Genomic DNA, 11,548 nt, shown 5'->3' with positions numbered 1-11,548 from the left:
GTTTGATCTCTGGAAGGGTTCCGGAATTCACCGGAAGGGGTTCCGGAAGTTTCCCAAAATGTTTGGGCACGAGAACACTTTATCTGGGCCAAAGGGGAAACCCATGTGGTTTTTGGAAAGCGCAAAAGAAAGTTTTGCGGAGTCCAGGGGCCAGATGCTAGGGTCCCTGGCGTCTGGGTTCAGACGCCGGGAACCCTGGCTTCTAGCCCTGGAGTCCGAGAAGGACTCTTGCCTTTCGGGTGAAACCGACTTTGTGGAGGCTTTTACTCCAAGTTTCGACCCCAAGGCTCAACATATAAATAGAGGGGCAGGGCTAGCACCCAAGACACATCAAGAAACACCAAGCCGTGTGCCGGCAACCCCGTCCCCTCTAGTTTATCCTCCGTCATAGTTTTCGTAGTGCTTAGGCGAAGCCCTGCGGAGATTGTTCTTCACCAACACCATCACCACGCCGTCGTGCTGCCGGAACTCATCTACTACTTCGCCCCTCTTGCTGGATCGAGAAGGCGAGGACGTCACCGAGCCGAACGTGTGCAGAACTTGGAGGTGCTGTGCTTTTGGTACTTGGATCGGTCGGATCATGAAGACGTACGACTACATCAACCGCGTTGATATAACGCTTCCGCGAACGGTCTACGAGGGGTACGTAGACAACACTCTCCCCTCTCGTTGCTATGCATCACCATGATTCTGCGTGTGCGTAGGAATTTTTTTGAAATTACTATGTTCCCCAACACTTTCTGTGTGGTCGCGAAGCCGGCTCCTTTCATAGCTCTCGGGTGAGGCCTCTTCAAGTCGACGGTGTGGCGTCCTCTAGCCAAGATGGCAGAGTAGGTCCCTCTTCGGCATTTGAGTAGGAAGGAGTTGTGTCTTCTCAGCACGGTGGAGCTTTCGTGCATGTGTTCTTCTAGTGGTAGTCGGCTAATCCACTGTTCTCTTATATTTTCTGTTTTAGGTTCCCGAGTGTGGTGGGCAGCACCATTTTCAAGCTATGCTTTCATTTTTTCTCTCTTTTTGTGATTTCTTCATGTGTTGTGCTAGAAGCTGCTCTATCAGCTTATTGTATCGTTCAACTGTTTTTTCTTGTTGGTCTTGTGTAATTCCTGTCTGGTTGATGAGTACCTAATAGACTTGGTCGTCTAGATCCCTGAGACCACTCACTCACCTGTTTGCTGGTGTCAGAGTGAACACCTTTGGGGGGCAAAGGGACTCATTTATGTCACCACTAGGACACAAGAACCAAGACCTACACGAAACGACACTACACACGTGATGAAATCCTAGCCTCTTCTATTTTCGAGGAGGAGTTGAAACAGACCAAATGACATTACAACACACACCATACTAGAGAGCACCATCAAAGAGAAAGCGCCTAGCCTGCAAGAAAAAGCATCGCTCGCCACCACCGCTTGAAACTCAAAGCAACCGGACATCTCCACACAATGACATCACTCGTCCAAGACCAACCTTGCCCAGACGGCTAGCAACGTCGTCGCTGACCAATCCATAATGGATTTTAAGTTTTCACTCAGGAAAGTGACTTAGTGTGGGCGGAAGCGTCTTCAACAACTCCTCGAGGAAGGAAAGTGTCACCCTTGGGTGTTGCCGCTGCCATGCTTGAACCATCCATTCAGGAGTTTCCCTCAGAGCCAGAACCGTCATCACCTCTCCAACAAGAGGGCATGCAACCGAGGCCGTTCTGCACCAGTATTGACAAGGAGGAGCGATCCAGAGAGGCAGAAGGGGCTGTACCTTCATATTTGGAGGCGAAAGCCGAAGAAGGCCCTTTGCCTCGACAACCGCCCACCGACACCTCACCGCCCATGGGACTGAGGGATCCGGCCACCAGCATCTGCGGGGCACGCCTGCTGTCTCACCATCCGGGGCTGCCGCCCTGGCGTCCGATGCCATCAACATGAGAAACAAATCAACGTGAGCCTCCCTCCCACCTTCACCACGCCCGTCAGCCTTTCCCGTTGTCCTCCTCTAGTGACGGCCATCAGGGATATGGAGGAGGTGGAGGAGAGGGTGGCTTGGGAACCCTAGTTGCCCCAGATACCCTATGGATGAAGATGCAAGGGGTCGAATCATTTTTATCCATAATATGGCTCCGGTGTTTCTTTTCAGAAAGAAAAAATATGAGGACTTAAGTTTGCTAAAAAGATTGTTTGCATGTTGGACAACATGAAGTACACCACGGAGCAGTAAGACGGTGGTAATAATTGGGAGCTGTACACGTGTAAGACGCCGCGTATCTCTAGTATTTACCAGTGTGCGTATAATCCCTTCTTCCTCCTCCTCTGGCTCACACTCACACTCACTCCACCCATCGGAGCTCCCGAAGTAAGTGCATCCGGCCAGCCAGCCATGGCGATCGACGAGCAAAACAAAGTAAAGCCCCCCACCTCCCCTCCCCCTCCTCCTCTGCTCCAGCTCCCACCATCATCTGCTTCTCTACCCCACTCAACTCATTTTTTTATTGTAGGATTTCTTCATGCTATTTTTGTCTTTCCAGTGATTACCTCCTCCTGTTAATTTGGTTGATTTATTCATGGGGTGTTTGCAAATAGAAACAGAGAGGGAGGTGATTGATTCTTGAGAAGAAGAAGAAAAAAGCCCCCATCGTTTTCTCCGGTTGCATATAATATCCAGCTGCTGCTAGGGCTTTTCTAAAGTCTGCGCCACCCTTCGATCCGCTTTTTCACCGCGGGAGATTTTGCTTCGCCTGACTAATTTTCACCGTGGATCACTAGATAAAATTTGGTAGTGACAGAATTATTGATCGGTTGCCTGACTAATTCGCAGAGCAAGAGAGGGACGCCAGCGGGTGTTCCCCACTCTGCCAAGTCCAAGACGGGGCAGAAGATGGTCCATCGAAGGCGCTCTTTGCTTGATGAAGGCAGCAGCAGCCGAAACGAAGACGGCGGCGGCGACGATTTTGAGCGTACGGTGAGAACCTGTCTGAAACCATCTGAGCTCACATTGCCGCATTTCAGTTTCAGGCTTTCTCTGTTGATTCTTAATCTTCTATTGTTGGTAAATCACTACTCCCTCCGTTCCTAAATATTTGTCTTTCTAGTCATTTCAAATGGACTGCACATACGGATGTATGTAGACATATTTTAGAGTACAGATTCACTCATTTTGCTCTGTATGTGGTCACTTGTTGAAATATTCATAAAGACAAATATTTAGGAACGGAGGGAGTAGATGACATTTGGTGACAAAATTATTGATTGATTTTGAGCCGACGGTGGGAACCTTTGTGGAACCATCTGATCTCACATTGCTGCATTTCAGGAACCTCTGTTCTTCCAGGCTTCAGAGTATATCAACTGCATGTATTTTGTCTGTCGGTCCATTTATTTGATACCGGAACTCATGGTTTATGATCAATACATTGTTGACATGTGTTGCTGAATGTGTTCTAGTTTTATCGGGGAGTCTAGGCTGAGCCTGCTATGAGGCCACTTCAGTAGCCTTTTGTGTCAGCATTTCATTAGCCTTTATCTGAAACTATATATGTGTTTTGTTTTGGTCCTGTACTACTTACTGCTAGATCACTAGTTGAGATTCAGTATAAGTACTAAAATGATTCATTGGTTGATTGTTGTTCATGTACGCGCATAACAATTACTCTGCATTGGTTGTGTGACGAATTTCCAGGCTATGGGAGGGACGCCAGCGGGTGATTCCCCCCATTCTGCCAGGACCAAGATGGGACAGAAAATGTCATTGGCGCATCGAAGGCTCTCTTTGCTTGACGATGGCAGTAGAATCAGTAGACACATTGCTGCTGCTGCTGCTGCGGCTGATGATGATGGTGGTGGTTCTGAGCAGATGGTAAGAACCTTAATGGAACCATCTGACTTCACATTCCTGCATTTAAGGCACCCCTGTTCTTCCAGGATTCAGAGTATCAAATGCACGTTCTCATATATCAACTCGAATAAATATAGGAAGTCGCTTTTATCAGTTAGTTGGTTGGTTGGCCGGTCGATGAATCGAGCATTGGAAAACCTCAAGTACTGAGATTGTTATGAGGTCAATTCAGTTCTTTTTTTTTGTCAACCATTTCATTTGCCTTCTCTCTTTTCTTCTGAATCTTCGGTCATGCTTACCTTGTGGAACCATCAGACAAACTGAAAATTAACTGCTTATGTTTTTCCATGTAGCGCTCATTAGTACTGCAGCGACTAGTACAAGTACACAGTGACCGCACAGCAGCCTCCATGTTATTAAGCTAGTATATTATATATACATTTTTGTGTGAAGTGCATCCTATAGGTCCTTGAACTATTTCAGAGGCGTCACATAGGTCCTCAAACTATGAAAATCATCATCCAGGTTCTCAAAGTGCAATGTGCGTCATCTAGGTCCTCGAACTATTTCAGAGGTGTCACATAGGTCCTTGAACTATTTCAGAGGTGTCATGTAGGTCCTAGGATGCACCTCTGAAATAGTTCGAGGACCTAGGATGCACTTCACTCCATTTTTTTTATCTTTACTAATTTTGAACTTCTCGAGATGCGATAATAAAAATTTGGCAATTGTAGGGTGAGGAGTTCACTGTTGATGTTGCTCAGAAGAATACGGCAGTTGATGACAGCGATGATCCAGATGGTAGCGGGGATGACTTTGTTCCATTGATAGTGAGTGTTTTATTGCTTTAGTTCTCTTGTACATGCACCAATTACACCACACATGGACCCATTCACAACATCAATTTTAGTGAAAACATAATTCTGACATCACTTCCTCGTTTTCATTTCCATCTCGATCGTAATTTTCATAAAATACAAACATGTAAGTTATTGATGTAACCTCATTATGGCAGATGATGAGAACCAAGAATGTGAAGAGTGAGCCTGGAAAGCATCCCGGCTTCCGATATAAACACAAAGCCCAGAGAACTATCAATAAAACTTATAAAGTAAGATACACTGACTTATTCCATCCCTGTGTGTGTGTGTGTGTGTGTGTGTGTATGATATGAACAAATAAATAAATTGCGAACAAATATATTATGAATTCAAGATGCTTCCTATGGTTGGATAGTGTTAGAGTAGTTTTTCTTTGCTTCTTTTGGCTTTTTTTACTGCTCTCTGGATTTTTATTTACCAATAATAGTTCTATTATGTGTAGAGTTTCTTGGAATTTTTGGCTTAGTTGGTTTGCAGCCATGTAAGTATTGTGTTTTCTTGGTTTTCTTTCTTCTAATACATAACGATACAAATTTTGATCCATGTCCGAGGGAAAAAAAATGAACTCACAATACTTGATTTTGGCTCATCCAAAAATTTCACAACTCAGATTATTTGTTATATTCAATCACCTATATAAACATATTTTGAATTCATTGCTCTGTTTTGGTGGGCTACTTTAATTTCAGAGGAAGAAGACAGGGAGGTCAGCAGGTCCAGTATATGCCAAGAGAAAGATAGAGAAGAAGCCAAGATTGGTTGGCAGCAACAACATTAGTAAGGTAAGGTCGTACGAAATCGCTTGTTGATGTATCATACCCTTTTAAAAAATATTATACTATAATTGAGTATAAGTAGACCGATATGTATATTATATTCTCTAATGTGGAGGGTGTAGTCAAAATTCTTATTTGGGCTATAGACTAACTGTGAACAACTTATGACTTGCCAGATATCTGATGATGATGGCCAGAAGAAATATGCAAGGTATTTCAACTTTTGTTGTTTGAGGGCAGGCCTGGCGCAGTGGTGAAGTCCTCCCCACTTGTGCCAAGAGGTCCTGGGTTCGAACCAGCCTCTCTGCATTGCACTTTGCAGGGGTAAGACTAGGTTCCTATAATCCCTCCCCAGACCCCACCTTGTGTGGGAGCTTCTATGCACTGGGTCTGTCCATTTCAACTTTTGTTGTTTCTCGTCAGTAGTGTGTGTTCAAAAGCTGTCAAGTGTGTGTACATGACTAATGCACATGAATCTTCAAACAAGCTATAGTGTTTTGGGCTTCTATGCCACTGCTTTTGACAGAGCTTTGGAGGTAGAAAAGAAATTGCCAGCAGAAGGTCCGAGCTTCGTCAAGCTTATGCAGATATCACATGTTGTAAGGGTTTTTTGGCTGGTAAGTCCCTGTTTATTAGGTGTTTGAATGTTTGTCCAATGCCAAGAATCCGGTAATGTTTCCGTATAGGCAACACTCAGTTTGTGTTTTCCTGTAAGAATTTTAATTTACAAGGCAATTAAATATCTACAGAAGACGCAACTGCAAATTCAGAGCGTGCCACTGATTCATGGCATTCATGTTTTTAGAGAGAGGAGCGGAGAAGCGAGTGTCACTGATCAATTTAGCTTTTTGTATTTTGCTTCCTTTGCATTTGACTTTTGTCTTCCTCCCAGGGTGTCCCGGTTAGCTTTTGCAGAGAGCATCTTCCAAACCATGATGTTACAATTGTATTAGAAGATGAGGATGGCCTCCGGTTTGATACAAATTATCTAGCGCGCAAGCAGGGCCTCAGTGGTGGGTGGAGTAGATTTGCAACACGACATCATCTTAAGGTCGGCGATGCCGTGGTCTTTCAACTCGTGGAACAAACAAGATTCAAGGTGAGTGCTTCGTCAATGTTTTATTCCATCATATTTTTTGTGTGTATGCAAGGAGCACTACCCTCTTCATGATATTGATAGTGATACGTTGGACCATTGACTGTTGTTTACAGGTGTATATACTGAGAGAGAGTAAGTTCACTACAACCGATGGAGCACTCAGTCTCCTGAGTTTAGACACGTCCATGGAAAACAACATGCCCGGTGAGTTAAAAGTATCATCATCTTCATATTGCAATATCATGAAATCTTTCTAATCATGTGTTGTCTTTTGTGAAGCAGAAAAAGGAGGAGAAGATACTTCTGATGAAGATGTCAAGTCCAAGGAGGATCCAGAAGTCACCAAAGTCATCACCAACAAAGCATCCGATGACGATAGCAACGACCCTTTTAGTGAAGCAGCAGCAAACGGAGGCATCAGATCCCCAGATCCAGACCCTGATTTCGACGCCGTGAAAACATTCAGAGCCTTCAAGATGGTCATCGACAGTTCTGTCATCGACCGCAAACTAGTCCCTGATCGCCTGCTTTGGACGTACTACAAGCTCTGCGGCGACCGGAAGGCGTTCCTCCACAGGCGTCTGCCGAAGCACATAAACCTGACGCTAGCAGCAGGGGTGATAGTAGAGACGGCCAGCATCGCTGAGGGCATCAGGTCCTATCCCTCCTCCTGCTCTTCCTGCGAGGACCTCGCGGCGTGGAAGAAGACCCTAGAGTCCTTCGAGCTGCTGGGAATGGACGTGGGCTTCATACGCAAGCGCCTCGATGAGCTCCTTTTCCTCCTTGACGCCCGGTCATCGGATGATCATCTGCCGGAGGGGTACGAGGAGGTGAAGCTGGAGCGTGCTCGTGCAGCAGAGAAGGTGAAGGCCCTCGAGTCGAAGATGGCGAGCCTGAAGGATGCTCTCAAGGATATGGACATGGAGATGGAGGAGATCGCGGAGAAGAGGAGGGGCCATGCTATGCTGCAGCTGGCGGCCGCGCCATGGTGATCGGCGATTCGATCGTCGTCTCGTGTCTTATGCATTTTGGTGGTTGGCATCTCTTTCAGGTCATCAGACTTGGTCGACCTTTTTGTCTAGTTCTAGTTGGTTCTCTGTACATACAGCAACGTATACTGTTAGCAGCACGATCTAATTGGCTAACTATGAACTCGGATCGGAAGATCACAGCTCAATTTCATGGCGAAATGTTAGCAGAGGCTATCTACCCATCCTCCCACACCTCTGTTCTGTCACGATTACAACCCAGCTTTGCGGCCGTTTCTTCCTAGCCAAGTTCCGCTTTGCCTAACAATTAACTCGCTCCTGTGAGGCCGCACCGGGGCGCACCCGCCGGCCATCTGTAGACCTCCTCCGCGCCAAGTTCTCCCATCCCGCCGCCGGTCAAAGCCCGTGTGGCGCGGCCGCGGCGGCAGATCTCCTCGGCCAAAGTTCGGGATCGCAGGGGCGATGCTGGCTCCGGCCGTTCAGAGGCAGCGAGCCAGCGATGTGGGGTGGCGACAGCGGCCGGAAAATAATCCTATACAACCTGGTCTCACGCTTCATCTCGTAAGACCCACTCCAGAGGATGCCACGTGTACTTCACCAATCTTGATGCACTCCTTCTTCCTCAATCCTCCTACCCGAACTTCACGCCTCGCTGCGAAAGTTAATGGAAGCAGAGGATTAATGGCCTACGTGTTTTGAGATTCGGGTTTGCCAAGTGTCATCCGCTGAATAAGGTCTCACGGTCAGGGCGTGCGACCCAGGTCGCATAGGATTATTGCCAGGATCGGCAAGCTTGCGGCGGCAACGACGCGAAGGTTAGCGGGCGGTGGCGGGAGTGGTTGGGCCCGATCTGGACTTAGATGGGTTCGGACGGGCCACGACCCAAGCTGCGGTACCTGTTGCGTCCGACGACGGCACGCAAGCTCCTGACAACGCTGGAGACGCTGGCTTGCCGAGAAGCAATGGCTCTAGCACTGGACCTCTCGCTAAATCAAGTGGTGGTTGCTTCTGACTGCAAGAATGCGGTGCAGGACATAAATCTTGGCACTGGTGGAATGAACGCGAGCATCATGAAGGAAATCTTGGCACTGGTGGAATGAACTCGAGCATCGTGAAGGAAATTCGAGCTACTGTTACTCAATTTCATAGTTGTGCCTTCATTTTTGAAGGCAGATTTTCGAATCAAGAGGTACATAGCCTCGCTAAGCATGCTTTTGGTCTGGACCCGGAGCGCCATATGTGGCTCTTAAACCCCCTAGATCTTAATTGTATCCCGATGAACATTCTCAATTAATAAAGCAAGTGTGTTTAGACGCAAAAAAAACGCAGGCTCCTGGGTTCGTCCCGCAGCACAAGGAAGCCGAGGGCTTCGCCCCGGGATTGGCGGTGGTGGCCTCCTTCTTTGCCGGAGGTGGTCGGCCGGCTGGTTGTGGCGGATCCCTAAAGCCTAGATCTATTTGATGTAACTCCTTTTTACAGTGTGTTTGTTGGGATCCGATAAATTATGGGTTTATGATCAGTTTTATCCATGAATCTTTGTTATAGCCTTGTATTTCTTCTCCAAAATTTTGGTTTGGTTTGACCAACTAGATTGATGTTTCTTGCCATGGGAAGAGGTGATTTGTGATGGGTTCGATCTTGCGGTGCTCAATCTTAGTGACAGAAGGAGACATGACACGCATGCATCATTATCATTAAGGAAAAAAAGATGGGGTCTACTCCTACATGAATAGATCTTGTCTACATCATGTCATCGTTTTTATTGCATTACTCCGTTTTTCATGAACTTAATACACTAGATGCATGCTGGATAGCGGTTGATATGTGGAGTAATAGTACTAGATGCAGACAGGAGTCGGTCTACTAATCTTGGACGTAATGCCTATATACATGATCATTGCCTTGGATATCATCATGATTATTCACTTTTCTATCAATTGCCCAACAGTAATTTGTTTACACAAGTATGCTATTTTCTCGAGAGAAGCCTCTAGTGAAAACTACGCCTCGGACAATTTCCTATCATATTAAATTTAAAAATACCTTGCTTCACTTTTTTCTTTATTTTTTATTTTGCGTTTTAGTTAGATCTATTTATCAAATCTCATACAATCTAATCTATCTCAATACCAAGGAGGGATTGACAACCCCTCTTACGCGTTGGGTTGCAAGTATTTGTTGTTTGTGCGCATGTGCTATTTACACAGTGTTGTTTGGTTCTTCTACTGGATTGATAACCTTGGTTACATAACTGAGGGAAATACTTACCTTTGATGTGCTGCACCATCCACTCCTCTTCGGGGAAATACCAACGCAAATACAAGCAATCACACATCTCAAAGGTGTTGCTCATGCAGTGCTTGGATCTGATTTGATCGTGACGCGAGTACGACTACACCAACCACGATCATTAGATCGTTAACGCTTTCAGTCTATAAGGGTATGTAGATACACTACCCTCTCATTGCTAGTATCTCCATATAATTGATCTTGGGTGTTCCGTAGGAATTTTTTGTTTTCCATGCAACGTTCCCCATCAACTTTCTCATAGTAGCAATGCCTAAATCAGTTAGGATCATTATAGCTATAGATGCATATTTTGACTATGAGATATGGCAGATGGATGTCAAAACGGCTTTTTTAATGAAAATATAACCTAAGATGCATATGATGCAACCCCAGAGTTTTGTTGACCCAAAGGATGCAAGTAAGGTATGTAAGCTTCAGAAATCCATTTATGGGTTGAAGAAAGCATCTCGGAGCTAGAACACTCATTTTGGTGAGGTGAGCAAAGGGTTTGATTTAGGGATGACAATTTTATCCATGGATCTGGATACCCATGGATACCCGACCCAGTTGGGCAAGGGTATGGAGCACATTTCTGCCCATGGGTCTGTGGATACGGATACCCATGAACAGCTGGGTTGGGCATGGTTATAGTTTGTGCTCCATGGATATCCAATGGATACCCGTATGACATGTGGGGCCATATGCCAATGACAGTAGAAAGAGCGAATCAATGGGAAATGGCGGGAAATATGCAACTTGTGCCATGAGTTATATGCTGCAGAATCAATCTCTGGTATGTCACACTTAAGGACTCAACGTATTACTTGTTACCTACTTATGGATGTAGCTTATGTTGTCATTTGTGAGTGAATGATGATGAGTTAATTTGATCTTTGGAAAGGCTTCATGCTAACTTTTCTATGCCCATGGAGCTCCATGGGTATGTAGGTATCCAGCAGGTTTGGGCATGGGCACAAGTTGTGCCCATGGATAATTTGATGGATGGGTAGAGGATAGGAAGATGGGTCATGGGTTGGATTTGGACCAGCTCCACCCGCCCCAAACCCGACCCATTGCCATCCCTAGTTTGATTTCATCCAAAACGGAAATGAGCATTTGTTTACAAGAAGTTTAGTGGGAGCTCAATCGTATTTCTAAGCAATCATCTAGGAGTTGGAACACTTGCTTTGCTGACGTGATCAAAAGGTTTGGTTTCATCCATAACAGAAATGAACATTGTGTTTCCTATGGTCGGGTTTTACCTTAATAAATTCTTTGTGTTTGCGGATGCTTGCTATGGTTTCAATAAGTACATGTTATCAATAGGCTTTGTTGCATGTTAGCATAGTCCTCTCTCACATATAAAATTGCAATGCATGATTATGAATCTAGTATTTTAACCAATTGCTAGGGACAATTTCGCAATTCCTACCACTGCTACTTCATACTCGCTTTCTCTAAAACATATAAACTATCTTTAGAAAGTCTAGGCAAAACAATGTTTGATGCGTGTAAGGTTTTATAAGTGGCAGACAGGACATGAGGGCCACCATTCACCACTCCCTCATCGGCCACTTCCCCTAGGGGTCTCTGGAGCGGCGGTTGTCCTCGGCGTAGGTTGGAGCATCATCGTTGTCGAACATGGTTCCGCTATTAGAGGAGGAGATGATCTAGGCCATACGTCGGACGGCA

The 11,548-nt window shown here is 45.7% G+C and overlaps 1 protein-coding gene across 3 annotated transcripts; it reads left to right on the top strand.

Moving 5' to 3' along the window:
- The first annotated feature begins 2,221 nt into the window (after window positions 1-2,221).
- Window positions 2,222-7,755, top strand: LOC123190148 (B3 domain-containing protein Os01g0234100). Of its 3 annotated transcripts, none has more exons than XM_044602750.1 (11): window positions 2,222-2,391; window positions 2,806-2,949; window positions 3,667-3,843; window positions 4,557-4,652; window positions 4,838-4,933; window positions 5,393-5,485; window positions 5,656-5,690; window positions 5,973-6,096; window positions 6,372-6,578; window positions 6,692-6,782; window positions 6,861-7,755. In XM_044602750.1, the coding sequence occupies exons 1-11, from the start codon at window positions 2,368-2,370 to the stop codon at window positions 7,568-7,570; spliced, it is 1,797 nt and encodes a 598-aa protein (XP_044458685.1). In that variant the 5' UTR covers window positions 2,222-2,367; the 3' UTR covers window positions 7,571-7,755. The 3 variants fall into 3 exon arrangements, with proteins under 3 accessions (XP_044458685.1, XP_044458681.1, XP_044458692.1); XM_044602746.1 differs by having other exon boundaries at window positions 5,967-6,096; XM_044602757.1 differs by having other exon boundaries at window positions 2,223-2,391; window positions 6,006-6,096.
- The last annotated feature ends 3,793 nt before the right edge of the window (window positions 7,756-11,548 follow it).

Source organism: Triticum aestivum, chromosome 1A (genome assembly GCF_018294505.1).
Source record: "Triticum aestivum cultivar Chinese Spring chromosome 1A, IWGSC CS RefSeq v2.1, whole genome shotgun sequence".
NCBI classification, from domain to species: Eukaryota; Viridiplantae; Streptophyta; class Magnoliopsida; order Poales; family Poaceae; genus Triticum; species Triticum aestivum.
This window is presented reverse-complemented; position numbering and strand designations above follow the sequence as displayed.